This window comes from Trichechus manatus, unplaced genomic scaffold (genome assembly GCF_000243295.1).
Source record: "Trichechus manatus latirostris isolate Lorelei unplaced genomic scaffold, TriManLat1.0 scaffold00031, whole genome shotgun sequence".
NCBI classification, from domain to species: domain Eukaryota; kingdom Metazoa; phylum Chordata; class Mammalia; order Sirenia; family Trichechidae; genus Trichechus; species Trichechus manatus.
This window is the reverse complement of record NW_004443967.1, coordinates 7,135,369-7,160,468: the sequence shown is the minus strand read 5'-3', so window position 1 is coordinate 7,160,468 and position 25,100 is coordinate 7,135,369. Positions and strand designations below refer to the sequence as shown.

At 46.6% G+C, this 25,100-nt stretch overlaps 1 protein-coding gene across 1 annotated transcript; it reads right to left on the bottom strand.

Annotated features, from left to right (window-relative positions):
• Nucleotides 1–554: 554 nt before the first annotated feature.
• LOC101350044 (pancreatic lipase-related protein 2) lies at nucleotides 555–23,236 on the bottom strand. The gene is made up of 12 exons (XM_004374873.1): nucleotides 23,188–23,236; nucleotides 21,757–21,911; nucleotides 19,915–20,040; nucleotides 17,993–18,127; nucleotides 17,151–17,262; nucleotides 15,468–15,587; nucleotides 14,164–14,283; nucleotides 10,966–11,084; nucleotides 6,841–6,970; nucleotides 5,452–5,563; nucleotides 3,983–4,150; nucleotides 555–618 (listed from the first exon to the last, which is right to left on the bottom strand). Exons 1-12 carry the CDS (start codon nucleotides 23,234–23,236, stop codon nucleotides 555–557), a joined length of 1,410 nt encoding a protein of 469 aa, XP_004374930.1.
• Nucleotides 23,237–25,100: the final 1,864 nt, after the last annotated feature.

The window sequence follows — 25,100 nt, the reverse complement described above, 5'->3', positions numbered from 1 at the left end:
TATTGAATCCATACAATTGTCCTGTGCAGTAGCGTAAGGTAAGTGTAGCCATTGGAGAAGTTAAGTAACCATCTCAGGTGGCACAGGTGGAAAGAGAGGAAGCTGGGAGTCAAGCCTGGCTCTGCCTGACTCCAGAGCCTGAGTGTTTAACCTGATATTATACCATGAGAATTAGTAAGAGTGAAGTCTAGAAAGTTCATCCTGAAGGCATAAATGGAAACATTCACGGTAGTTCTCAACGTTGGCTGTACATCCCCTGGGAAGCTTGAAAAAATACTGACGCCGGCCTCCACCCTAGAAATTCTGATGATCTAGAGTGTGGCCTGGACATGAGGATTTTCTCTTAAAGTCCCTAGTGGTGGCAGAAGTGGGTAGGTGAGAACTTTTAGGCAATACCGGTGGCCAATTTGGCTCCAGTCCCAATAACCATTTCTGAAATGTGACACGAGAACATGGAGAAGAATCATACATCAATGTCATACAAACACAACAACATCAAACTGAATGCATTATAACATTTATTACAGCAAAGATAAAAGAGCACCGTCACCTTTTTAACAAGGGTAAAGAGATTGCAAAACATCTTCTCGCACAGTATCGCTGCCACAAAATGTGTACCTGTGGAGGAAAACATTTTCAGCCTGAGGTCCTTTTACTTGTGGAAACGTGATCTCAGATAAGGAAACAGCATTTAGCCAACCCCTGGAATTCAGATTGCTCTGACTGAAGATCTTTGTTACCCCAAGCAGTGATTGTCACTAAATAAACCTACTCAAGGAAAATCCTCCCCTCCTTGAGGGCTCTTCACAAACTGAAAGCGAATCAGCCATGTCAATGCTTTATAAAACCAAGGGTGTCTCTGGCGGGCTTGAAGCTTCAGGCCTGGAAATGAGTTCCCGGCTGCCTAGGGGGACTTTCCCTGTTGAGTGAAGACCATGAAGATACACTGCTTGTGGGAGTGTAAAATGGGGCAGCCATGCTGGAAAACAGTCTGGTGGTTCCTCTAAAGGTTAAACACAGAGTTATCATGTGACCCAGCAATTCTACTCCTAGATAGAATCCAAGAGAAAGGAGAACATATGTCCACACAAAAAACATGGACATAAATATTCATATTGGCATTATTCATAACAGCCAAAAATTAGAAACAACTCAAATGTCTATTAAATAATGAATGGATACATCAAATGTGGCATATTCAGACAATGGACTATTATTCAGCAATAAGAAGGCATGAAGTCCTGCTACATGCTACAGCCTGGATAAAACCTTGAAAACTTTGCTAAGTGGAAGAAGTCAGACACAAAAGGACAAATATTGTATGATTCTATTTCTATGAAATGTACAGAATAGAAAAATCTGTAGAGGCAGAAAGTAGATTAGTGGTTGCCTAGGGCTGGGGTAGCGGGCTTGGGGTGCTGGCTAATGGGTACACGGCTTCTTTATGGGGTGATAAAAATGTTCTAAAATCGATTGTGGTGGTGGTTATATAACTTTGACTATACCAAACACTAATGTGTACCATTGCATTGTACACATTAAACGGGTGAACTGCATAGTATGTGAAATATATCTCAATAAAACAATAAAGTTGTTTTTTTAAAAAAAAAAGATCATGGAAGGTTTTTGCTCCTGAGGCGGTGGGAGCCTGGTCAAGTTGAGGCACCCATCAAGCCATGAAATTCAGATGCTTCGGCCCTCTGCTTCCTTGTTGGTGTCTTTGGCTAAAGAGGGAGAGCGTGGCCAAGCCAGCCAGCCTCCCTCAGGGCTCAGCTTCAGAATGTAGTTCCCCATGTGGGAAACCTGGTATGGAGTATGTACTTGGGTGTTTGGGCTATATAGTGTGTGGTCCATACTGTACTTGAAAAGAATAACTTGCCTCTCCACCCCACCTAAATAAGTGAAATCTCGACTTTTCCACAATGCACTCCACAGCCAGGCCTTATGGACCTCTCAGCTCCTCATCTGGCTGCGTGAGCTGGACGATACAGAGAAAGGAGCACAACTGGGCATCCGAAGACCTGGGTCTGAGTCCTTGTTGTGTCTCACGTTTGTGTTCTGCTCTGGAGTATGTAAAATAATGGCACAGCCACAGCCACACCTGATCGAACAACATGCCCAAGAATCAAGGTTATTATCAGATAATAGCCAGCAAAGTTAAGTCCTGGCTGAGCAAGATCTGTTGTGTGTTTCAGAACACATTGTGAAGTCCAATATTCTTTCCACTAGTTTCCCTGTGTGACCTTGGACAAGTTTCTGGACTCTCTGAATTGCAATTTCCTCATCTTAAAATGAGAGCAGTTGAGAGGTGACATCTAAATATCCTTCAAACCCTAACCTTTTCTTATTATCCTCTTTTAAGATGCCCTTTCTATCTTTCTGTATTTTAAAAGCAGTTATGTTCCCGCCCTTTGCCTACCAAGTAAGACTCTATTCCCTCAGAATGAGGAGAGTTTGTCCACCGTGAAATAGATTTCCATATCCCTCTCATATCATCTCTCATGTTATGGTCTCCAAACAAACCAGTTTACAAGAATAAGTGCACACCCACTGAAATTAATGTAGAGATTTCCTCTAAGCACTGCCTAGGTGCTTTATCTGTTGCTTAAGATAAAATAAAATAGTCTCATATTTGCATGTTTCTTGACTGTATGCTTTGTCCCTGCCAAGTTAAATAGGGCCTCTGGGAAATTACGTTCGATTTTTCAAAGTAAAGCAGATGGATACAGGAAGAGTTGAGATGAATAGTTGAGTAGATAAATGGATGGATGGGAGAGTGAATGGATGGCTGGATGGCCAGAAGGAGGAAGAGATAGAATCTGGAAGGATAGTGGATGGGTTAGTGGCTAAGTGGATGGGCAAAAAGGGATGGATGGACAGGTAGATGGATACACAGATGTGTAAGTGGGTGTTACGGATTGGATTATGTCCCCCCAGAAATGTGTGTATCAGTTTGGCTGGGCATGATTCCTGGTATTGTGTGATTTTCCTATATGTTGTAAATCCTGCCTCTATGATGTTAATGAGGGAGGATGAGTGGCAGTTGTGCTGGTAAAGCAGGACTCAATCTACAAGATTGGATTGTGTCCTGAGGCAATCTCTTGAGACAAAAGAAAGAAGTGAGCAGAGAGACATGGGGACCTCATACCACCAAGAAAGCAGTGCCAGGAGCAGAGTGCATCCTTCGGACCTGGGGTCCCTGTGTGGAGAAGCTCCTAGTCTGGGGGACCACTGATGAGAAGAAGGCTGACAGAGAGAGAAAGCCTTCCCCTGGAGCTGCTGCCCTGAATTTGGACTTTTAGCCTGCTTTACTGCAGGAAATAAATTTCTCTTTGTTAAAGCCATCCACTTGTGGTATTTCTGTTGCAGCAGCACTAGATGACTAAGACAGTGGGTGACTGTGTCATGGATTGAATTCTGTCCCCAAAAGATATGTGTCAACCTGACTAGGCCATGATTCCCAGTATTGTGTAATTGTCCACCATTTTGTCATCTGACGTGATGTGCTGTAAATCCTATCTCTATGATGTTAATAAGATGGGATTATTGGCAGTTGTGTTGATGAGACTCAATCGTCAAGATTAGATTGTGTCTTAAACCAATCTTTTTTGAGATGTAAAAGACAGAAGTGAGCAGAGAGACATGGAGATCTCATACAACAAGAAAGCAGCGCCGGGAGCAGAGTGCATCCTTTGGACCCAGGATTCCTGTGCAGAGAAGCTCCTAGACCAAGGGAAGATTGATGACAAGGATCTTCCCCCAGAGCTAACACAGAGAGAAACCCTTCCCCTGGAGCTGATGCCCTGAATTTGGACTTCTAGCCTACTTGACTGTGAGAATAAATTTCTCTTTGTTAAAGCCATCCACTTGTGGCATTTCTGTTATAGCAGCACTAGATAACCAAGACAGATTGGATGGATGGATGCGTGTGCAAATAAACAAATATAAATAATCAGATTTAGACGGAGTAAAAGATACGCACTCAGTCCCATCTTCACCACTTTGCACCGTGATTTGGGAAGCCCCCAGAGTGGGCCAGAAGAGATCTATCACGTTGTTGTACCAGAGGAACTTAACCTTCTGGATTTCTCCAACATTGAGGTCCACATCAATGTCAAGCGTATGACTTGCATCTGGTCGAAGGGATCCTCTGAAAATACAGACATAAAATGTTATATTAGCTGTATGTATGGATACATGGGGTGATAACAATGTATCGTTTCTCCAAACAGTAGCTGCTGTTGTTGGTTTTCTGTGAATGCCTCCAATGACTAGATACACATTCAGGGGCAGCCCAAACAGAAATGTATTTGTGCAGACCACGTCTTTAAAACTGAACTTTAGATTTACACTGTCTTAGTTTGTCTCTAGAGGGGAGTCAAGTATTTTAGGGTGGCATATTAACTCCAGAAGCACCAGTGGCTCAATGGTTAAGAGCTTGGTTGCTAACCAAAAGGTCGGCAGTTTGAATCTACCGGCCTCTCCTTGGAAACCCTATTGGGCAGTTCTACTCTGACCTATAGGGTCGCTATGCGTGGGAATTGACTCAACGGCACACAACAACAACAACATCATTAACTCTATAAGTTCACTATACGGCTAATTTATGTGGTGTCTCATGTTTAAAGTGTGTGTGGTTCAGCTGAGGCTACTTGTTAGCATCTCATATGTAGCACAGAGTTCCTGGGTGGTGCAAACTGTTCACGGGCTTGGCTGCTAATCAAGAGGCTGGAGGCTTGAGTCTTCCCAGAGGCACCTCAGAAGAAAGGCCCGGCAATCTACTTCTGAAAACTCAGCCATTGAAAACCCTGGGGAACACAGTTCTACTCTGACACACACGGGGTCACCATGAGTCAGAGTCAACTCCACAGCAACTGGTTTTCATATGTATCACAGGAAGTTGTCAAATAGTTTCAACTCAACATGAAAATTATTATGTAAAGTGAAAAAATAGAATCTAATTTTATAGCGTAGGTTATCCATTCATTCAGTGCACATTTACCAAGCGCCTCGTGTGCCCACGATATGCCCGGTGCTGAGCCTCCCACAGCAACAAGAACGGGGCCCTATGCTTCATGGAGCGAGAGTGTGTAGGGGGATGGAGTATGTGTTGGAGTGAGGGGTGGTGAACGTGCCTCACCTGGGGAGAATTTGATATTCCTAAAACTTAAGTCAGGAAGCAGTGATTGACATTCCAAAAGGAGTTGGCACATGGTTCCTTTTATATAATGTGTTCCTGCCCTCTGGGCCTCAACCGTCTCATATGTAAAATGGGGTGACTGAACTAAGGTTCCTTCCAGCTCTGATACTCCGGGATTCAATAGTTCTGTTTCACAGATGCCTGGATTATAAGCTAGTTTATACGCACCCCCTCCTCTTTTTTTTTTTTTTTTTGAGAGTGAATAATCTACTATGGAAAGTATGCTCATTTCACTTTAATATTCGACTTACTTGAAAATCTGATATTGCTTTGAGTTTCCATTACTTCCATACAAAGCAACCCTGATGTACCCATTCAATTTTCTTCCCCCGGCAAGTGTGACCGATACCCTGTATCGCCAACCTGTCCAAAGAAATACAACAGTTCAATTAACTAACTCATCTTGTTAAACAAGGACCCCATGGAGGCATTCTTATCCCAAGCTCTGAATCTCCCATGGGTGAGAAGAAAGGTGAAATGTGACTAATGGTTTCCTTTAATGAAGCTGGGGGCCCAGGAATCCAATTCTAGCTGGGAGTGGGGGACTCAGAGGGCAGTAAACAGTAAAACAGTAAAAAAAAGAAACCTATTGCTTTCTTGTTGATTCTGACTCTTAGTGACCCTCTAGGGACCCTAAAGAACAGAGTAGAACGGCCCCATAGGGTTTCCAAGGAGCGCCTAGTGGATTTGAACTGCCAACCTTTTGGTTAGCAGCCGTGGCTCTAAACCATTACACCACCAGAGTTTCCAGTGAACAGTATAGTTCAGTATAATCCCTTACCAATACAGCAAGGTACATGCCCTGGTAGGTGAATGGGTGGCTGGACATGTGTACCCTTGATACACATCAGTACACGAAAAGGCCACAGGGAGGGAAGGTGTTTGTGGCTCCACCATTTGGAAAAATCACCTAACTGCTCTTTCTCTCTCATTTCAGTTTTTTGCTATTTTCACATGTAATAGACCTAGTCTCAAAAGCCAAACAACACCAAGCTAAAAAATGTCCCTTAATCAGCACCCCATCTGCCCACCCCCATCCCAGGTTCTTCCCTGAGGTACCCAGTTTGACTTCTATCCTTAATCTAGACCTCTGATTCTCAACTGGGGATGAGTTTGCCCTGCAGAGGACATTCAGCAATGTCTGGAGACCTTTTTGGTTGTCACAGCTGGGGTGGGGTGTGTTGGGGTATACTACTTGCCTGTAGTGTGTAAAAAGAGGCCATGGATGCTGCTAAACATTCTATAATGTACAGGACAGTTCCCTACAACAACAAATTATCTGGCCCAAAATGTCAATAGTGCTGAGGCTGAGAAATCAGGCTCTAGATCATTCTCTGAGCATTTATATATATATATATATATGTGTGTGTGTCTGTGTGTGTGTGTATCTATATGAACATATAGATACATGGAAACATTCTTATCCCAAGCTCTAAATCCCCATGGATGAGAGGAAAGGGGAAATGTGACTGATGGTTTCCTTTAATGAAGTTGGGGGCCCAGGAATCCAGATTCTAGGAGGGAGTGAGGGACTCAGAGGGCAGTAAATATTATCATTCAGCACAATCTCTTACTAATAAGGCTGGTATACCTTCTAAAATTATTTCCAACAATTTTTAAATGGGTAAATGGAAACTTACGGGTAAAGTTACCACTGTCTCCTGTGTTCAGGAAAAAGGTCTGTCCCACAGCACTGCTTTTCCCCTTAAACTGGTCAGCATAGTGTCCCATTTTGGGGCATCCTTCACTTGGACAAGGAAAACACTCACTCTAGTGAAAAAAAAAACATAATTTGTCTGTTAGTGATACATCTTTGACTCAATCACTCACTCATTCGACCAACTTATCTTCCCATTCATCTTTCCATCTGTGTATCCACTCATCCATTCACCCACTCATTCTCTCATCTACCCATTTAACCATCCAGGTGCCCATTCATCCTCCATCCATCCTCTCATTTACCCATACATTCTTCCATCCTTCCATCCATCCATCCTCTCCTCAATTCATCTGTCCATGCTCAGTATGGTAGATAGAACTTTGCTAGGCCCTGAAAGGTACCCACAGAAGTACCCTGAAAACTTAAGAGTGTAGTTGGGGAGACGAATCATTCCCAGGAAGCAGTAAAATTAAAATATGTAAGGGAAATGCAAAAGAAAATCTCTAGGGAGAAGTAAATGGGACAAAAAGCAAGTTACTTCAGAAGAGGAGAGGAAGATAAGATCTGTGATCATTTTTATTACAATGTGAAATATTTGTCCAGACCAGTTGATCCCCTTTTGATGGCCCCCTAATGGCAGTTCATTATTTGAGCCTGGAGGAGGCAGTTTCCTCCCTTTAGATAAGGCCAGCAACTTATGCCACAGTGCCACTTGTCCTCTGTTCTTTCCCCTCACCACCATGCCCACCCTGCACTGAGGGCAAAGCTCTTTGGTAATTTGTAGAGCATAAGACAAGTGCTGGAGGCCATGTACCCATGACCCCAATACAACTAGCATAGCTCATGCTACTCACTGAATATGCAACAGATCTTGGGGACAGATACAAAGTCCTGTTGACCTTAGGGTTCAACCCAAGAGTGTAAAGGTCAACATGCATTATACTCTCTCCTCACTTACTGACATGCTTAGGTTCCAAAGACCAGGTCATCCCGTGACATTGGTGTTATGCAAAAATGGAGTGTCCATTTCTTCCATTTCAAACAGTTACACAGGTCCATAACCCTGAGAGGTGGAAATGTCGGTGGGTGGTATACGTCCCACTGGTCATGTTAACGTGCTAAACAATTGGATAGTAGATTGTTTACTATTGTCATAAATGCGAAATGTTGGATACCGAGATGGTAAGTGAAGAGAAGGTGTAGTTTGAAAGGAAAAAATGTGAATCTAAACATACTTTAATTTTTACCTTTGAGAAAAAAAATTTTAAATATCAAATGTTTGCAAACCCCAAATGTAATAACTAATTCAGATACGGATCATCAATAGAAACTCAAACCTTTTACTGGGTAAAAAGTGGCTGGGAAACAATATCACCCCACAGATTAGTTAGGGGAAAAATATCTTCATAATGGAGAAATTTGGCAGACACCATCTGCCTCACCCCAGTCCCTGATCACTTAACCAAGTACTCAAACTTAATGTCACCAAATAATGGGACAAACTGCCTTTACATGCCTCTCGTTGGGATGCAGTGGGCAGGGCACAACACCACCCATCCAATCACAAAGAAGTGATCAAACTAATTCAGATAGTGCGATATTCTGCAAAACAACTGGTCTGAAATCCTCACAACTATCGGTGTCATAAATGAACAAGAAAAATGAAGCGAACTGTTCTAGGTTAAAGGAGACTAAAGAGATAAGACAGTAAATGCAATGTAAGGAAAAGAAAGACAGAGAAAGGAAGGAAGGAAAGAAAAAAGGAAGGAAGATAAGCAGACAGCTCCAGAGGACATTACTTGGAAAACTGGAGCAATTTGAATATGGATTACATGTTAGAAAATATTAGTGTATCAAATGTTAAATTTCTTGAATGTGGTTCTGTTGGAGAACAATGTTCTTAGGAAATGAATGCTGAAGTATTTATGAGTAAAGTGTCATAATGTCTTCAATTTACTTTCACATAATTTTGGGAAAAGACGTATGTATACTATATATATATTCCACATATATATACAGATCATACATATACATATATATAAATCCAAAATCAAAACCAATCTTTTGGTAAGTAGCCGTAGCTCGCTGCAGCTCTTAACCACAGCTCCACCAGGGGTCCGTATATTTATACATACTATAGAGAGAATACATTTATGTGTACAGATATATACATATATCAAGCCAAAAAAACCAAACCTACTGCCATTAAGTCCATTCTGACTCAAAGCAACCCTGTAGGACAGAGTAGAATTGCCCCATAGCGTTTTCAAGGCTGAAAATCTTTGTGGAAATAGACTGCTACATCTTTCTCTCACCGAGCACCTGATGGGTTCGAACTGCCAACCTTTTGGTTAGCCACGGTGTGCCTAACCACTGGTCTTACTATATTTCCCCATCACTCTGAAGCAGCTGGCTTGCTAGAACAACGGAATGGCCTCCTAAAGACACAATTACGGCACGAGCTAGGTGGTAATGCTTTTCAGAGTTGGGGCAATGTTCTCCAGGAGGCTGTACATGCTCTAAACCAGCACCACCAGGGCTGCACTATATATACACACATATATATATGTACACACGTACACACACACACACAGAAATATGTAAATATATATGTAAATGAGGTGCCCTGGTGGCACGATGTTTAAGCATTCGGCGGCTATCCAAAAGGTTGGAGGTTCAAACCTACCTGCCACTCCATGGGAGAAAAGGCCTCGCGAGTTCTACTCTGTGCTCAATGGCAAACAACATGTATTGGTTTACATATATATATACACCCAAAACCAAACCCATTGCTGCCGAGTTGATTCTGACTCATAGTGACCCTATAGGACAAGGTAGAACTGCCCCATAGGGTTTCTAAGGCTGCAAATCTTTACAGAAGCAGACTGCCACATCTTTCTCCCATAGAGTGGCTGGGGGGTTGCAACTGCTGATCTTTTGGTTAGCAGCCAAGAGCTTTAACCACTGGTCTTACCAGGTCTCCTCTCTCTATAAATATATTATATATATATATGTATATATACACTTACCGGAACTGTGCAAATAGGGTAGTTGTGGCCCACCAAGGGGACTGGTCAGTTTTTGATCCTGCTGGGCTTGAAACGAGCCATCCCAGAGGCAGGAAAGAGAGGATCCCACCACCACCAAGGAAGGAAAGCCAAGAGTGGAGTGTGTGCTTTGGACCCGAGATCCCTGTGATGAGAAGTTCCTGGAACCAGGAGACATACAGAGAGAGCTGTAACACTGAAGACAGCAAGAAGCAGTGGCAGAGAAACGGCACAGGAGAGACCGGCAGGAGACGGCACAGTGGGCCTCCTGGCCCATGGAGTGAGAAAGCCGAGTGCATTTGGGCCGAGGCTTACTGGTGGAGTGGGGTGTCTCTGGGCACTTAGTGGCAGAGCTAAAAGGGCTTTGTAACACTTGCTTGAACAGGGCAGAGGCTGAGGGGCCAGAGAGAGGCATGCCCGTGGCACCGCTGGGAAGAGGCTGTCCTGATGGAAGAACTGTATTCTGAGTGTTCCTGAACCTGAATTGTAATGTGTTACTTCCCTGATAAACCCCATAATCATGCGTTTGGTCTATAAGTTCTGTGTAGCCACTGCAATGAATTATCGAACCCAGCACAGAAGTAGAGAGTGTCATGGGAGGGACGGTTGGTGTCAGAACTGGTAGGTAAAGATGGTGGAGAGAGGGGGCATGTCTGACCTCCACCTCATAGGAATTAGCTTTGGGCTGTTGATCTTGAAAGAGAGAGAGAAAAAGAAAGAGAGAGAGAACAAATCCAAGCAAACATGGCAAAAATGCTAACAATAGGTGATGGTTGTACAGGTATGCATTGTATGCTTCTTTCAACTTACGTGTAGATTTGAAATTTTCCAAAATTCGAAGCTGGGGTGCTGGGGGAAGGTCCAGCAGAGGTGGGTCTGTGCCATCTCCTCTCTGCCCACCCTGTGCCCTGAGGACGGCTTCATGAGGCTCATCAAGTCCACACCCTCCCTCATAAGTTGCCAACTTGTATCTCTTTGCTTTGTTCTAAGCCACAGAGACAAAAACATCACCAACAGGGACACCAACAACATCTTCCCAGGATCCCAGGGAGACTTACCTCCTGAAACTCATTGTAGGAGGTACATGGGTAGCCCAGGAAGCCATCAGGGTTGATGATGCTGCTCGAGTAATACTTGTAGCTTCTGAGGTGATTGCAAGCAACAAAGTCCCGGGTTCCTGGGAAAGCAAAGACCACAGGAGCTCGCAAGAGGCACTTCACTTAGGGACGTGAACCATTCTGACCAAGCGAGGAATCACAGATGGTGTCAGCATTCCTGAGTGCCTTGGTCACCATTAAAAACTTCTATCATTGACTCTGACATACTTAGAGGCAAGCAGGAGCTTTGGGAACTTGTTTACTAATGGTATTTAGTCTTCCCACCATCGTGTCCCTTTGCTGAGGAGAGCTACTCAGGGCTGGCTGCCTGGTTGAAGAGTGGTAAGTTTTAGTAGGTACATCTATCCAGCCCTCCAGGGGCCAGGGAGGTAACAGAAATGAATGAGGAGATTGCTGGGGGAAAGAGGGATGAGAGAGGGTGTGTGTTAGCTTTTAAAGGGGATGCTACCCAGCTCAGCCAGCTGTTGCCATGTTAAAAGACAGACCCAGATTTCCTTGATCTTCTGATTTTTTCATGAGAATCCAGAATCTTGACTTTTGTATGAAAATCTTTCCCTCCTTAAAGGTTGGTAATGCATTCCTATTTTTTAAAATAGTCACTATGAAGGCCAACCAAATACTGCCATGAGCTGCATCCTGTCCATGGGCTGCAGTTTGAGAACTCTGGACCACACTGAGTAGGCCCTTCACATGAACCACCTTTTCTGTGCCTATGGACTCGGGCTGAGAAATTCCTCCTCTTTGCTGTTCTGGGCACAAGGTAAGAGCTGTGGAGAGCAGAGTCACCGTGGCTGCTGGCTACTCTTCCATTGTATTTACCACATTTTTCTTTAGACCAAAGTCGGCTTGTTTGGAAAACTGTTTTCCATTTCTCCGGCTACTTGGTAGATAACATCTAACGGCGTGGCCCTTGGTGACTGTGCACATACCTGAAGACCACTCCTGAGGGGTCTGGTGGGCTTTGTTCACCGCCCCTGAGAAAGGATCCTTCCCCTTTGTGCCAAGTGGATTAGCTCTCCACAGTGTCCAGCCCCACCAGGCCCCACAGCCCGGCGCCTTCCAGCCGAAGCCAAAATCTGCACGCCCCACGCTGGTGCTCCTTACCAGACAACAGAACCTGTTTCAAACGTAATTGTTTCCTTCATCCCAAATTGCTGCCCAGGGATTCCATAATAGAGGAGAAAGTGGATTTAATTGTTCCTCAATGCCCAGTGCCTGATGGCTCGGAGCTCGACACAATAGGAACACACTCCAGAGTTCATGGGCTTGTTCCCTCTAAATTGCCTCTTTAATTAAACCCGGGCTCGTTTCTATTATGTGTGCCTGCTCGCCCTTTCTGGGAGGGGGCAGCTATTATTGTAACTCTAGGGTTCTTTCAAGGAGCTCAGAACGGCCACATCGTGCCTGGAGTTACCTGGTGCGGAGCTTGGAAGGGGTCAAAGACTCATTATTTGTCTGTGCTTGCGGCCGTTGCTTTATCGACTCTGCTCTTTAAGCAGAAGGAATATTAAAATACCCCCCAAGGTCATTTGACTCAATTTAACAGATCTTACTGGGCACTGAGTGGGGTGCTGGGGTGTCTGGGATGCCCACGCCACAGTCCTGGGCCTTGGGGAACTCCAGGCTCAGAAGAATAAAGACTGAAATAAAACGGTTATAGGCCCAAAGCATCCACTTTCAGGGAGGAGAGTGGGAAAGCCTAGTCTCAGGGGAGGGGTAACAGGAAGAGCTGAAGGTCAGCCAAGGGGCCGCTAATGTGATGGTGCTTTGATGCCACCTAATATTAGGTGTATCGGGGCAGTGGAGGAGCCTTGGTGGTGCAGTGGTTAAGTGCTCAGCTGCTAACCAAAAGGTGGGCGGTTTGAATCCACTAGCAGATCCACAGAAAAAAGATGTGGCATCTGCTTACCTAAAGATTACAGGCTTGGAAACCCTATGGAGCAGGTCTACTCTGTCCTATAGGGTCTCTGTGAGTCAGAATTGACCTGACGGCACACAGCAACAACAACAGGGGCAGTGGTGGTTCAGTGGTAGAATTCTTGCCTTCCATGTGGGAGACCCGGGTTCGATTCTTGGTCAATGCACCTCATGACCACCTGGCAGTGGAGGCTTGCACGTTGCTATGATGCTGAACAGGTTTCCTCAGAGCTTTCAGACTAACACAGACTAGGAAGAAAGGCCTGGCAATCTTCTTCCAAAAATCTGCTGGTGAAAACCCTATAGATCACAATGGTTCAATCCGAAACCAATCATGGGGATGGCACAGGACTGGACAATGTTTCATTCCATTGGGTGTGTGGTCACCACGAGTCAGGGGCTGAACCAATGGCAGCTAACAACAATATTAGGGGTGCTGAGTCTGTTCTCTCAGATAAATAGAAACACACACAAAGCTCCTAGGAGCCACCATGGGTCCCCAGGCCCCAGCTGCCCCACTCCAAGCACCTGTTCCCCAAACCCAGAGAGCCCCTACCACCTTTGTCTTCTCACTAACTCATTCTCTTTGCATCTCAAAGACCTGACAACAGCAAATGGCAAGAAACTCAAAGCCCTTCAAATCTCTGCTTATGCCCTATGGTTTTTTAAGGAGCAGCCACTAAAGGAAGACTAATGGCCGAAGCCAGAGCCAGGATTTGCCTACATGCCAGTCCAGCCCCTGTGCATGGACTGGCACACTGTCAAACGAGGGGTGACGGCACAGGCTGGAGGATGAGGCGGGGCTTTGCAGCCAGAAATCGGACTTGAATATAGGGTGGCCTTTGGTAAGTTATATAACTTTTCTGAGCCCCAGTTTCCTCATCTGTAAAATAGGGCTACTCTGAGTAACTACCTCATGACCTTGTGAAAATGGCTGGCACAGAATAAAACCAAACCAAACCTATTGCTGTCGAGTGGATTCCGACTCACAGCAACCCTATAGGACTGAGTAGAACTGCCCCATAGGGTTTCTAAGGAGCAGCTGGTGGATTCAAACTACCAACCTTTTGGACAGCAGCCAAGCTCTTAACCATTGTGCCACTAGGGCACAGAATAAGCGCTCAATAAATGGTGACAGTTCAGTATCATGAAGGCCCAGCCATACCCTCTGCTTTCTCCCTGGACAGAGCAGCTGCTGTCTTACTCCTTTAACTTACATACCTTCCCATATTCCACCGATATCCACGATGGTTGACACGCTATTTTTATCACATCCCGGCATTTCCTCTCCTCCGTTTGGAAAGAAATCCAAATGGCCCACCTTTTGGCTCATTCCAAAACCTGAAACATTGGAAGCAGAGGTGAGCAGGGAGGTAAGCGGTCCCAAAGTTAGGTCCAGGCTGCAGAGCAACCAGAGTGAGAGCCTTCTGAGCTATTCCCCTTTTAGCACAGTTACTACTGCCCCCTCTGCTGAACGTTCCAGAAGATGGGCACTTAGAAAGATGAGGAGGGAGGAGTGGGCAAAGGAAGTGAGACAAGGGGAAGGTGGGCTCTGGGTGAGTGCACGCAGGCATGTGCTTATGTGTTTGTGTGTTTCCACGTATCTGTCTGTCTTGGAGAGGCCCTGACAAGACTGATGTACATTGATACCAGTATGCAGTAGGAGAATCGTATCAAACTGTGCAACCCGGTGCGATTTTTCTTACTGTTTTCATTTTAAAATGTTAACTTCTGTGTTATATTGAGATCATAGAACATGATATCATTAGACTGAGAGCCACAGCATACAGCGAGGTACACTGGCTTCTGGAGCACATAAAGCTGTTATCAAATCCTGGTTCCACTTAAGACTTCGTGATGCTGAGCAGCTACTTAACCTCACTGAGCCGCAGTTTTCTCGGCTATAAAATGGTGAGAATTATACCCACTTTTCAGGGTTGTTACAAGGGTTAGTGAGATGATGTATGAGAATGTTCATTCAGCACAACACAGGGTAAACACTCACTAAGTAATATTATCATCATCATTAAAAACGTGCCCTTTATTGGCAAGTTTCATGAATGATCAGGTGAGGAACTACTGAAAAGAGAACACTGATTTTAGAAGGATTAAAAAAGGGATAGATTTAATCACCAGCAAAACCAACTGTGACCAAAGCTTTGACAAAAGAAGGAAGAAACAATCCCCCGCATCAGCTTTATGTTTTGCAAGAACAGGTCACGCATCAATAATACAGAGATTTTCCACTCTAGATACTGGCAGATTGCGGAAGGATGAAGGGTTTGCAGACTGCCTTTGATAGGCTAGAAAAGTGCTTCTTGTCCTATCCGGCGCTGCAGGCTGATACCACTGGCACTGCCTGGTTATTTGTTGCTGACACCCATTTTGACGGGTGGGTGCCCAAACTATTCCTGTGTTAACCATTTTGAATGTCACTCCGGCATTATGTGTGTGTGTGTGTGTGTGGTGCAAGGGGACACCTGGGCTATAACCCTAGCCACCAGGAGGCAGAGTCAGGAACTCACCTAGGTTAGGAATTATGGGAGAAGCATCCGTGTGAATCACATCCACAAACACGGCGTCGGATGGATCCAGCCGAACCTCCTCGGGTGTGTCTTGGAAGCATGGCTCTGCTGGATCCAGCCCTAAAAGGGAGGAGATGAACAGACAAGCTGGCACCTGAACTCTGTATCCACAAACTGGGCATGATGATTCCTGGGCAAAGGGCCCTGGACCCCAGCATCCATGGTTTGAGGCGTGGGTCTGCAGCTCCTGGTCTACTCAGGAGAGAGAGACTGGGCAGAAAGATCTGAAGTGCGGCTACTGCCTGTCTAAGAACAGTCAGACATCCTGAGTGGCTGGCTCTATGGAGGATCCATGGAGGATCCGGGTGGCCCCCTGGCCCGCCTCATTTCCCTTTTCTTTTTTTTCTCACGTTACTATTTGGCCATTGCTCTTGGAGACAGCAAGCTCCCTGGTCCCACCCAGCTAGTCCCTAGTCCCTGAGCCCTGCCCAGCCTATTCCTGTGTGTCATTGTTCATGCTGTTCCCTAATCTGCTATGCCCTTTCCCACATTCTCACTTCATCAAAATCTTTCTCCTCCAAGACCCAGCTCAAATGCCACCTCCTCAGTAAAAGCCCCTCCATCCTAACATGTAAATTTTAGTTTCCCCTTTCTCAGTCCATTCCATCCACACGTGGAGAATTACTTCGCTTTGATTTCCTTTGCCTACTTAGATGTCTGCCTTCCAGACTAGGCCGTGAATTCCCTGAAGCAGGGGCTGGGCCCACTTCATCTTTAAAGAGAAGCAGAGCGTGGAGGAGTGAGGCTTACAGGGCTCAGTGACCTACATTCCCACTATGGCTCTGCTCAAGGTCAAACACCTGTCCTCTCTGAGCTTCAGTTTCCTCATCTGGAAAGGGAGAATAGTGGCAACAACCTACCCTACAGGGTTCTTGTGAAAACCACGTGAAAAGATGCAAGAGAGAGGACTTTGCACACTGAAATTCTACACACACACTATTATTACCATCCCCTCATCCTTCACCCAGTCCTAGCACAGGGTCGTGAGCAAAGGGGACCCTCATTAAATGTTGAATTAAACTGTTTGCCAAAGTTGCATACTGATTTAGCTGCACAAAATAAATAGTTGTCTATGCCTATGTGTTGTGGGCATACAGTTTTGCCTAGCGATTCATTCATTCATTCAGTATTTACTGGGCACCTCCTAGTGACAGGTCTCACCTACCCTCTTTCATTCTCTGCCTGTGCCTGGCACATAAGAGGCACTCAGTCAATAGCTGTGAAACTGAGGAATTAATTTTTGTTCACATCAGCTCACTTACGACTTGCACTATGCCTTACACTAGAAATAGGAGCTCTGAAGTCATATGTTCAGTGTTCTAGTTATATTTTTCTTTATAAATGTATTTTTATTTATAATTATATAGATTTTTAATACCCATTAAAATGTACGTACAAGATATGTGCCTCACCTGAAATCAGTTCCAAGAGGACCAATAGGAGCGCCCTTCGCCTGGGAAGTGCACGGATCAGGCTTCCGCTGCCCGCAGCCGGGTTTTGCGCCCCCCACCTCTGGGTTTTGGGTTCCCCCCACCTCCGGGTTTTGGGTCCTTCCCACACCCCGGGTTTTGGGGTCCTCCCCCTCGGGCTTTGGGTCTCCGGCCGGGCCTCCGCGACCCCTACCTGTGATCCTGGCCACGCTTCCGTTCAGCCTCTTGCCAGCCTCCCCCGCCACGTGCGAGCCCAGGCTGTGGCCGATGAGGTGCACGTTCTCGGGGCCTTGACCCACCTCGGTCTGCGGAGGGGCAGGTCCCACAGGACGGGGTGAGGACGGGCCTGGTCTGGGAGGGGGGCCTTGCCCTGCCAGGGTAGAGGGTGCCGGAGCTAGGTTCTAAAGGAACCCCGACCCCCAGGGCGCCGTGGTCTTGTGAGTCCCAGGGCGGGCTCGTGCGCGGGGCAAGAGTGCTGACCAGCGGCCACCACGTCAACTGCACGCCCGCTCAGCGCCTGCTCCCATTCGCCACCCCACAGCAGGCTCCCTTCCCTCATCCTTGGCAGGGGTTGGGCCTATCCAGGAGAGCGTGGGTATTAGGGCGTGGGCAGAGGGGCTCCTGGGTTCTCCAGGAAAGCCTTCTAGAAGGATGCAAAAGGCTTTCCCTAGCGAACTGCCTGAGAATGAAAATTCGTCTCCTGGACTGAGAACTGCAGGGTAGCCCAGTGGGCTCTCTCAGCCCCAGAACAGCCCGAAGGGAAGGCCTTACTTCAGAACGTGGAACTGAGGCCAGGAGAGGTGAAATAGGTTGCTTCGGTTCCCACAGTTGGGTAATAGTAGGGTCTGGGGCCTTCAGGAAAATCCACGGGGGAGAAAGATTCCTCAGCAAAGGCCTTTTTTGGTTAGAATCTGGGCTACCCGGCTTCCAGCCCCTGTCCACAGGGTCCCCATGCTGCCTCTGGTACAATGTGGTCCTTCCCTGCCCCTCCCTCTGCCCCTACCCACACAGAATGTGGCCCAGGCAGGGTTTTACCGACAGCACTTGTATTAAGAAAGCTATCTCCGCTCCCACGACCCGGACGTTTTGGACAGCTTGGCTATATGTTGTCCGGGACCCTTTTTTCCAGTCCACACAGATGCAGTTCACTTCCTCCACTGTAAACATTTTCTGGGGAAGACATTCAGGAGGGAGAAACTAATTTATGAACAGCCTTAGACTACACACCCCAGAGATAGGAATTCACATTCATCAAGCACCTAGCTTGTGTCAGAGCTTTAATATTCTTCATACCCACCATCACCTAATACTCACTGCAACCCTCTGACCTGGGTATACTTCTTTCCACTTACCAGATGTGAAAACTGAGGCTTGGAATAGGTAAGTGACTTGTCTAAGGTCTCACAGATGGTAATTGACACAGCCAGGTCATCAAAGACAACTTGCTAGGTCAGTGGTTGGCAAACTATGGCCCAAGGGCCAAATCTGTCTGTTTTTGTAAATAACGTTTTATTGGAACACAGCCATGCCCATTTGTTTACATATTGTCTGTGGCTGCTTTTGCACTATAACAGGGTTGAGTTGAGACCATATGACCCACAAACCCTAAAATAATTTACTTCTTAGTCCTTCACGGGAAAAGTTTGCTGAGCTCTCCACTGGACAGTTGAAGCTGCAGGGTGCTGCTTTTGTTTCCAACTACACTTTGGTTGGAGATACAACGTGTTGAGGGCAAAGCTTAAGAAGATAAAATTCAGACAGAGACAGGCCACAAGTCTCGTGAATCGATGTATCTTTAATATTATGTGGTGTGACTACGGGCTACTGCTCAAGCACAGATACTGGCCCCCTGAGGGGTGGGGGAGCAAATGCCAGAAAGGGCTACTCCACACCCTTTCTTCATTTTGGGATGCCCTGGGCAGCACACTGTTTGGGGGGTGGGGTAAAAGTGGCTGGAGGTCAGGGCATCATGGTGAACCTCTTCCTCTCCACCAGCGCCTCCAGCCTATCTCTGGAATTCAGGGGCCAAGGGTCAACACTCCAGCCCCGAGAGGGGCCAGGAGTCTGAGGGCAGAGGCCACTTAGGGGTCTGTCCCAGTGTCGTCCAGGGAATCCTTTATGAGCAATGTCTGTGGTCCTCCCTGCGGGATTGTGGTCTCTTGTGAACAGAGACCTGGTTTTGCATTCCACCTCTGGATTCAAGCTTGGGCAAGTATTGAGCTTCTTTGTGCCTTAATTTTCTCATCTATTAAATAGGAACAATAATTACACCATCCTTACAGAGTTGCTGGGAAGATTAGATTAAATGGAATATGGAATATAAAATGATGAACACAGAGCTGGCTCACATGAAGTGCACAGCGAGTGGTTGGTACCAATAGTTATTCCTCGCTACTATTCACAATCACTTCAGAGCTGCACCGCCCGGAACGGTAACCACTAACTACATGTGGCTATTTAAATTAGTTAAAATTAGGTTAACTAAAAATAAGCAAGATTTAACGTTTAGCTCCTTGGTCCCACTAGCCACATTTCAAGTGCTCAGTGGCCGCATGTGGCTACGATGTGGACTGTGCAGATATAGAACATTTCTGTGCTCTGCGAAAGTTGTGTTGGAGAGCAGTGCTTTAGCAGGTCAAGTGAAGTTGATTTTTATGTCACCCAAGGGTTTTATATAAACCATCAGAGACAAATGCCAGGTAGTTTGCTATAGTCTCCAGCCCTGGGACTTTCTAGTGGACTCTGGTCTCTTCAACCTCAGAGGAGGTAGTTGGCTAGAAAGTGGTGGGTTGGGAGACCTGGGAGTGGATGCCTCTGAGAATCCAGGCTTTCGTCGGTGGCTTTAGGAAGGCTTTCCTTTCCTGTCTTAGGGGCATTAGAGCTATAGCATTTGAATCTGTGTGCTGGGTGCTGTTCTCACCAGGAACGGCCAGATAAGGAGCGTGGGCCACCCTTACCTTGCACATATCTGGCAGCCAGCCCTCTTCCCCCTCATCTATGAAGCCATGGATGATGAAGCGCGTCTTGCGGTCTGGTTTGAAGTTTGAGGCCTCGATGGTGTCTGGATCTGTAGCACTGATCAGCTGGTTTAATTAGAAAAGATGAATTTGAATATTGGACTTTCCAAGCCATAGACCCATAGAGCCAGTTTCAGTAAGACTGAGGTCGCCTCCTATGAAGTTGGGCTAGCCTAGAACAGGAGTTTCTAACCTGCGGTTCATGGATAGAACTCAGAAAGTCCAAGTTCATGGACTTTTTAGTTTCAATAACCCCTATCTGAAATCTAGCATTTCCATTAATTATGAAATTAGGTAACAAACTACAGTGCTATGAGCAGCACCTGTGACTCTGTCGCCACTAGAATTCTCAGATATTTTCATGTCGTATCATAGTCATTGCAAGTATCTCAAAATATCCTTTATGCTCATTACTGTCCTAGGATAAAGTAGTTATTAGACAGTCCCTGAATCTTGTTGTTTAATGAGGAAATGTAGTGGCACATACATTCCTTTATTACATATTTCTATTTTTAAAATATTTTGATAGTTATTTTTCAACATAATTGGTTTCCTTTGTAACTCTGTGTATGCTGCTTTATGCCTTTACAAAGATTATTCTAAGCTGACATCCATAGGCTTCCCCAGATAGCCAAAGAGGTCCTGGCACAACAAAGGTGAAGAACCTCTGATCAGAAGCCTTGGTCATGAAGGCAGGGCCAGCCCAGTGGAGCTGTGAGGGGTGGTCTCAACTCTATGAGAGTTAAAAACAGACCTGTTCCCAAATGGCCCCCTTCCACCACCCCACATAGACGAGATGCTGGCAGAAGGATCAGGATCACAAAATAGAAACAACTCAATGACCACGTCCAAGCAGATCCTCTGCTGAGGGCACTGAGTGGGAAAGTGGTCACCTGGGTTCTCCCAGCAGGTGACCTCAGAGATCTGCAGACACCTGACTCTCTAAACTTTGTCAGCGACGGGAGCTGTGAGCTGATCAAATTCTTAGCAAGTTCTTCCTTAGGAGGCTTTGAAACTGTCTCCTGGTCACTCCCAACCACCTGGGATAACCCCGTCCTGATTCCACCTGGGAGGCCTTCTGGGAAGGGAAGGCGCTGTGAGGGTCTCTACCTTGTTTCTTTCTTGTTCAGTAGCCCCTCTCTACCACCTGTCTTCTTGCTCCTTAGGAAGGATTTACATTCTCCAAGGGGCTTCTCTCCTTCCACTGTGCGGCACGGGAAGGGGACAGACCCTCATGGGGATACACCAGGGCTGGGTTTCCCTGTAAAAACTGCTCATACTTCCTTTCATACCCTGATAAAAACACCAAGCCTGCAGATGTCGAGTTGATTCTGACTCGTAGCAATCCTATGGGACAGAGTAGAATTGCCCCATAGGGTTTATAAGGCTGTAACCTTTATGGAAGCAAACTGCCACATCTTTCTCCCTCGGAGCGGCTGGTAGATTCGAACCACTGATCTTTCAATTAGCAGCCGGGTGCTTAACCACTGCCACTAGGGCTCCTTCCCATGCCCTAGAACAGGGTTTTTACTCTTGCAAAGCTCCTGAAGTCTATGCATAATTGTGTGTGAATGGGTATGTTTCTGGGTTGCATGCACATCCATAGATTTCATGAGGGTTTATGATTGCAAGAGCTAAGATGGTGCTAGGTCTAACATTGGTGAGGGAGCTACCATCTGGAAAGCTCCATGGCAGTGAATTATGCCCTAGACCTCCATGTAAAGGTTCCAGTGTGAGGCCCCTGTTCACCCACCATCCAGTCATTGCCAAGCCCTTGCTTACTTGGTAGTTGTTCTGATTTTCATTTGTGTACAGAAGAAAGCGGGTGTCAATGTCTTTGGGGTCCCAGGGAAGTACATTTATAGGCCGCTGAAGGGTCCCTGCCCACGGTTTTTCATTAGAAAAGCAGCCAAGACGTTCATAGCAGATTTCGTTCCCTGGGGCAGGAAGAGGCACAAACATGGCACTTGTGAGGCTCTGAAAAGGAGCAGTGTCATGTCAGCAACACAAACCAGCTGTCAGGATGGAGCCCAGGTCTGGCTAAGGCCAATGTTGGTCTTTGTCTTTGCCAAATGTTCCCCAAAGTTCGGTGGTGACAAGAATCACCTGGGCATTGGGGTGCATGTGTGTATTGAATATACACATTCCCAGGCCTCTCCCTCGGCGATTCCAATTCAAGGGGTCTGGGGTGGGAAAATAGCATGTTTAACAAGTGTTCCTTATAATCAGGCAAAGAGAGAAGTCACCTGGGAGTGACCTTGGGGGCGTGCCTGCCTGTGGGGCAGGAGGAGGCAGATGAGGAGCAAAGCAGATGAAAGGGTGGGAAATGCCTGAGTAGCAGCAGAACCCCACCTCGACCGTCAGAAGCCGGGTCTCGGGCCAGGAGGGAAGGGAAGGTCAAGAGTGGGCTGGGGCTGGCCAGGAGACACAGATGGAGGGGCCAGGATGCAGACGAAAGCCCTGGCAGGGACGGAGGAGAACACATCTGCCCTCGAGGAGAATGCCCCTCAGGGGGTTAGTGGGGCCCAGGCCAGGCAGTAAGGAGAGGAGGCGAGGCGGCCCAGGCAGAGAGGGCAAGAGGTCCTGTGAGGAATTCGGGGGAGAGATGGGAAGTAAACAGGCTGGGCGCGAAGGGGACTTGGGTGTCAAGGGAGGCTAGTTTTGTTTTAGGAGAAATAGAACTTGGGTATCTGAATCTCCTTTGGACAGAAGCCAGAGGAGAGGGAGAAATTGGAGGTGGGAGAGGCAGAGCCCATACCCGTGGGAAGGGTGAAAGTGGGGGCGGTGGGCAGGAGGGTGGGGTCATCTAGCTAGCCTGGTGGGACGTGGAGTGCTCAGGGGGCACGTCCAGGTGGCTTTAGCCTGCGACGTGCATTTGTCCACGAGGAGGGATGGAGGATGTGAGGGGCCTGAAAGAACGCCCCACCCTCCGCTGCCCAGCCACCTGCTGCCTACAGACAGTCCCTACAGCCACTACAGCCTGTGCAGGAGACATGGCCTGAGCATGAGATTACTCGAGAACATCGGTTTCAAGCACGTTGCTCTGTGTTTGCCACAGAATCAATACTCCCTGAATGGCAGAAGTTGCTGTTTCTCCCAAGATAATGATAATGCTATTAATAATAATGGTTATTACGTCCTTGAGCTGCATCACCCAAAGCCCAGCCCAGGCCTGGTCACTTTCTCCCCGAGGGGAGGTGACAGTGTTCTTACCTCTGACGGTGGCCAGCAGGAGAAAGCTGAAGGTCCAAGAGAGCAGCATCTACGTGGATGAAAACACAGACACGCACAGACACCCATGTGCACAGGCATGAGGCTGGCAGGGCAGGAACCCTGGACAGGGCAGGGGGCCCTGAGCACATACGGGCCCTTCCTCCAGGTGAGGAGCTTGAGGCCAAGGCCTCTCAACCCACAGGGAGTGGACAGCGCTGTGCTGGGACCCCAGACTCAGGGTTCTTCCCCCGCAGTGGCATCCCCCTTCTGGACTAGGTCTCCCCTGGCAGCCGGGCTCCCCAGCCCTACCAAGCTCCCTGCTGGGACTTACTGTTTGGCAGCAAAGCGTCCACTCTCGGCCCAGCAGGTTGTACGTGGCCTTTTATAACCAGGCTTTATCCTTTGGACGTCCCTTAGTGGAAGGGACAGGCGAAGATAGGTAGGGCATGGCATGGGTGTGCTTTGGACCTGAATTATCATAAACACATAAAGCCGTCTTAATCTGGGAGCAGGATTGTTTATAAAGTGAGATTCAAGGAAAGGAAAACCAGATTTGGGGATGTGCAAAGGCTAGTTAATCAGAATTTACAAGTTCAGTTGCCAAAAGATTATGTTCCCAGAGTGATAACAGGGTAACACCAGCATGCAGCACCTCCCACTGAAAATCCCTTCAGGAACACGAACAACAAATCCTCCTGTTGCCCTGTAGCTGTTGACAGACCTGCAGGAACGGGCAGACAAAGGACTTGCTAGTCGGTGGAAGTGTATGTCTATGAAGACACACGCCTTGTTTACTTTGGGGTGGGGAGGGTGGAGGGCATTCTCCCGCTGAACTTAGACATTGCTCACTTGGGCAGCATGTATATCAGTGAACTTAGGATGAAAATGAAGGCAACTTTGCTAACCGAGAAGTTAGAAAGAATAAAACACTGTTTGAATACAGCTTTGTTTAGGAAAAAAAAAAAAAAAAAGGTCTATTTTTAGAGTATGTACGTACTTTAAATCACTACCCATCTGTCAGTTTGCCATACTGGGATGGCTTGCATGTTGCTGTAATGCTGGAAGCTATGCTACCAGTATTTCAAGCAGGGTCACCCATGGTGTCAGTGGAGTGCCCAGACTAAGACTAGGAAGAAAGGCCTGGTGATCTACTTCTGAAAATTAGCTGATGAAAATTCTGTGGATCACAACAGTATATTATCTGATACAGTGCTGGAAGATAAGTCCCCTAGGTTAGAAGACACTCAAAATACACAATGGCTGCAACAATGGACTTGGGCACAATAGTGATTGTGAAGATGGCACAGGGCTGGGCAGTGTTTCTTTCTGTTGTACTTGGGGTTGCTATGAGTTGGCATCAACCTGATGACGGCTAACAACATGTATTTTGAAAGCAGTGTATCTGGACCGCATCCGAGCTTGACTTGGAAATAAGAAGGCGAAGGTGTTTCTTCCCTTCACTGCTGAGAGGGGAACCTGGGTGAATAGGCAGGCGCTGCCCTGCCATTTTTTAAACTGATGCACCATTTAGATACACCAAAGTGCACAGATCTTAAGCATACAGTCTAATAAGTTTTGGCAAGCATATACTCCCATATATACTTCCCAAACCGAGATATAAAACATTTCCAGCTGTCAGAAGTTTCTCTTTTGATTCTTCTACCTCCACCCCCATGGCCACTGCTCTGATTTCTATCACCACAGATTCGTTTTGTCTGTTCTAGAATTTCATATAAATGGAATTGTACAATATATGCTCTTCAGTGTCCTGCTTTTCTTACTGAACGCAGTTTTAGGCTTCATCCATGCTGTTACATGTATGAGTAGTTGTGCTTTTTAAATTAGCGTGTAGTATTGCTGTGATGTATTTCTGTGCGAGTATATCACAGTGTGTCATTCTGCTGTTGATGGAC